Source organism: Spinacia oleracea, chromosome 2 (genome assembly GCF_020520425.1).
Source record: "Spinacia oleracea cultivar Varoflay chromosome 2, BTI_SOV_V1, whole genome shotgun sequence".
NCBI lineage: Eukaryota > Viridiplantae > Streptophyta > Magnoliopsida > Caryophyllales > Amaranthaceae > Spinacia > Spinacia oleracea.
The window spans coordinates 27161884-27165814 of record NC_079488.1 but is presented as its reverse complement, the minus strand read 5'-3'; the positions used below and the strand labels follow the sequence as shown (position 1 = coordinate 27165814).

Sequence of the window (3931 nt, the reverse complement as noted above, 5' to 3'; positions counted from 1 at the left end):
GGTCGGTTATATATAATATTTGCTTAGCTTGTGATACAAGTATAAATGGCTCTTCAGTCTCACGCAAACGACCCAGGGTCTACAAGAGTGAACCCACAAGGATCATCCCTTTTTACACACATCTTATTATTATCACCCCACTTGCACCAAAACAGACCAACAATCAATTTTGTTCCGTACTTAAGCTCCCATATATCTTGGACTCGCCCATAGTAAGACAACTCGACATCAACCGGAGATCTATCCTTAGCACTAGCATACTCTCTTGATGACGCCACAAGGGAGACAACACTATTTTGCACTGACAAGGACTTCTGATCTTGGTGCTCGGTCCAAAATGTGTATCCATTGACATCATAACCCTGATATGACTGCACGGCTTCTCAAGGACCAAGAGCTAGATACTGAACAGTTTCACAAACAGTATTACCAGCTATGTCTAGTTCACCCATCACCTTATCTTGGAACCATTTAATGAACTATTTATTATGCAATTGCGTCAATTCTCTTTCCCCTTTGGAAGGGTATTCATTAGCCAATTCCTGCATATCCATCACCATATACGGGTTGACGGCTAGAATATGATGCAACACATATAAGTGAGCTTGTAATAGCTTATGCATAGAGATGAGATCAATTTTGACCCAAATGTACCCTTGCCTTCTAGTCTTCCCTCATGTCGGGATGTAGGAAGTATAATCGGTTCAGGTTGTGCTAAATACCCGGCCATAAAATTTCCAACTTCTTCATCCAGGTTGCCTTGAATCATACTACCTTCTGGTTGTGCAGGATTCCTCACTTTATCTTGTAAAACACCCATGTGTCTCTCAAAAGGATAACACCACCTCAAGAACACTGGACCACACAACTTAATTTCTCGAACAAGATGGCAAATTAAATGAACCATTATGTCAAAGAACGAAGGTGGAAAATACATCTCAAATTCTCATATTGTTTGGATTACTTTGTTCTGAAGTTCATCGAGTGTTGACAGATCAAGCACTTTGCTACATATCGTATTGAAAAATGAACAAAGACTAGTAATACTATGTCTCACAGGCTTTGGCAATATCCCACGAATTGCAATGGGTAAGAAGGTTTGCATCATGACATGACAATCGTGAGATTTTATACTTGTCAACTTCAACTCGCCATTTAAAGACACAAATCTTTTCATGTTCAATGAGTACCCCGAGGGACCCTTAATTCCATACAAGCACTCACAAAATAACCGCTTTTCTTCTTTGGAGAATGTGTAACAAGCCGGAGGCAAGTAATGGGTATTCTTCTTCCCTTTGTCGTTGCCCTTTTCTTTGCCTTTGCCTTTGCCTTTGCCTTTGCCTTTGCCTTTGCCTTTGCCTTTGCCTTTCCCTTTTGTCTTGGCACCCCCTGTTTCCATTTCCTTCCTTCTATTATTTGCCGAAGTCTGAGGCCACAGCTCTGGACGAAGCCCCTTACTTTAAATTATTCTCTCACTCCCTTGGTATCATTTGTCTTGCCCGGAATATTCATAAGTGTCCCAAGAATTGCTTCACAAACATTTTTCACGATATGCATGACGTCAAGACAATTCCTAACCGGTAGATCTTTCCAATATGGAAGTTTCCAGAACACAGACTCTTTTTTCCATAATCCAGTTGTACCACTGTCTTTCACTGACTTGCCGAAGTCCGTTTCAACACCCTTGACCCGCTCATAAACTTCCTTACCAGTCGACGCTCTACGGGCGACATCCATCTCAACATCCCCATCGAATTTTGTCTTCATCTTACGATAGGGATGATCACGTCTAAGAAGCCTTCGCGTTCGCAAGAACACATGTTTGTGACATTCAGAAATATATTTGGATTGTGTATCATCTTCACAAGTTGGGCATGCTTTCATTCCTTTGTTCTTGTACCCGGATAAGTTACCATAAGCATGGAAGTCATTGATGGTGCAGAAAAGCATTGCACGCAATCTAAACGTCTCATTTGCATGTGCATCAAATACGGAAACCCCTTCATCTCACATCTTTCTCAAATCATCAACGAGAGGTTCAAGGTAGACATCTATGTTGTTTCCCGGTTGTTTAGGCCCCGATATAAGAAGCGAAAACATGATATACTTGCGTTTCATACACAACCAAGGAGATAAATTATATATGACTAAAAGTACTGGCCATGTACTATGTTGGGGGCTAAGAGTGCCAAATGGATTTATCCCATCCGTACATAACCCAAGCCTCAAATTCCGAGGTTCCTTACCAAAAGTGTCATAAAGCTTGTCAATAGTCTTCCACTGGAGAGAATCAGCAGGATGTCTAAGCAAACCATCTTTCTTCCTTCGATCGGGATCTGCATGCCACCTGGAATTCCTTGCATCTTTTTTTTTATTGAAAACAAGCGCTTGAATCTCGGTATTATGGGAAGATCACAATTAATTATCTTTTTATTTTGTTGATTAATTATCAACAAATTAGCTGGGTACACATTCTTACCCTCGCTTACACCTTTGCGTTTGTAACGCGACACTCCGCACCGTGGACACTTATCCAAATTCTCATACTGCTTATGATATAACAGACAATCATTTGGAAAAGCATGTATCTTCTTGTACCCTAAACCAAAGGGACACATGAGCTTCTTGGCACAATAGTTCGACCTGGGAAGTTCATTGCCAGCCGGTAACATATCCCTTAGCGCCACCAACAACTCAGTGAAACTAATGTCAGTCCAGCCTCCGCTTGTCTTGATATTGTAGAGTGTGCAAACAGCAGAAAGCTTGCTATACTTTGTATAACCAGGATACAGTGGCGTTTCAGCCGCCTTAGACAAGCACTCAAAAACACGACCGCGAACCTCATCCTCGACCTCGTGCAACATGTCCTCCACACGATCATTATCGTCATCAATATTATTTTCAACGTCATCGTCATCCTCAAAACAATCGGCTTCCTCTTTCGTGTAGATAGCTTCTTCTTGTTCATGCACAACAGTCTTACTAGAATTACCTAGGTACACTCCACTCTCACCATGATAAACCCATACATGGTAATTAGGTTTAAACCCATGCATAAATACATGATCTCTAATCACCAAAACATTATTGACCGTGTTCACATTCTCACAATCGGCACAAGGACAATAAAACTCTTTGACCCCCGTACTAGCTTGATGTTGTAAAGCACTCATACAGAACTCCGAAACCCCATGCATGAAATCCTTTGTGCCACGTCTACCATACATCCAACTACGATCCATCTCCGGGAACTTCTAAACAAACCAAAACCCCCGTTTAATTGGCATAGAAAAGCAAAAACTCTACCACTTTAGCATATGCATACAGAAGTTGATTTATCGAATGAATGCATGCTTTCAAAGGTCCTTACCACTCCAACCTAACCCATCCTTGAACGTCTAACCCCACTAGTGAATGCATGTCAACTATTCAATTCTAAGGAAAATCCGGCAGCATTTCCCTACTGTTCACCAAGTACACGATGTAGGTAAGTTATTACCTACATAAGTACCCAGAGAACAAAATAGGGAAACGACGAGCCAGTATATTCCTAGAATAAAAAAGAAGACATACATTCACTTCCTAAGTGAGATTAGACGTCCAAGAACAGTTCCAAACCGGGGACTATTCAAGACTTACTCCTAACGAGTTAGCCTTGAACGGGTTTCTAGGCATATGATGATGATGCATTTACTTCTAGACAATAAGGTAAACAGTAAACATATATACATAAATGCTCAAAAATAAAGTGTAGGGGGAAAACTCACCTGAAAAACAATCGACAATTGAATTTTCTACTGAATAGGGTGGGCAAGCGTCTAGCCTGAACATAGGAGCAAGAAGCTATTATATTACAAAAAAGTTAATTATGTTCTTGATAATAAAAATATTTTAGGCCGCATACAGATGAGATCAACAAATTAAAAATAAG

General features: G+C 40.6%; 1 protein-coding gene across 1 annotated transcript; it reads right to left on the bottom strand.

The window, feature by feature from the left end:
- Positions 1–2007: 2007 nt before the first annotated feature.
- Positions 2008–3242, bottom strand: LOC110777683 (uncharacterized). Its single transcript, XM_021982273.2, has 2 exons — positions 2480–3242; positions 2008–2363 (listed from the first exon to the last, which is right to left on the bottom strand). The coding sequence occupies exons 1-2, from the start codon at positions 3240–3242 to the stop codon at positions 2008–2010; spliced, it is 1119 nt and encodes a 372-aa protein (XP_021837965.2).
- Positions 3243–3931: the final 689 nt, after the last annotated feature.

Excerpts from the sequence above, each read along its gene's own strand:
- LOC110777683 (XM_021982273.2), bottom strand. The coding sequence starts at position 3,242 with ATGGATCGTAGTTGGATGTATGGTAGACGTGGCACAAAGGATTTCATG. Across the intron at positions 2,364-2,479 it reads ACGCAAAGGTGTAAGCGAGG|ATGCAAGGAATTCCAGGTGG; the intron begins GTAAGAATGTGT and ends ATAAAAAAAAAG.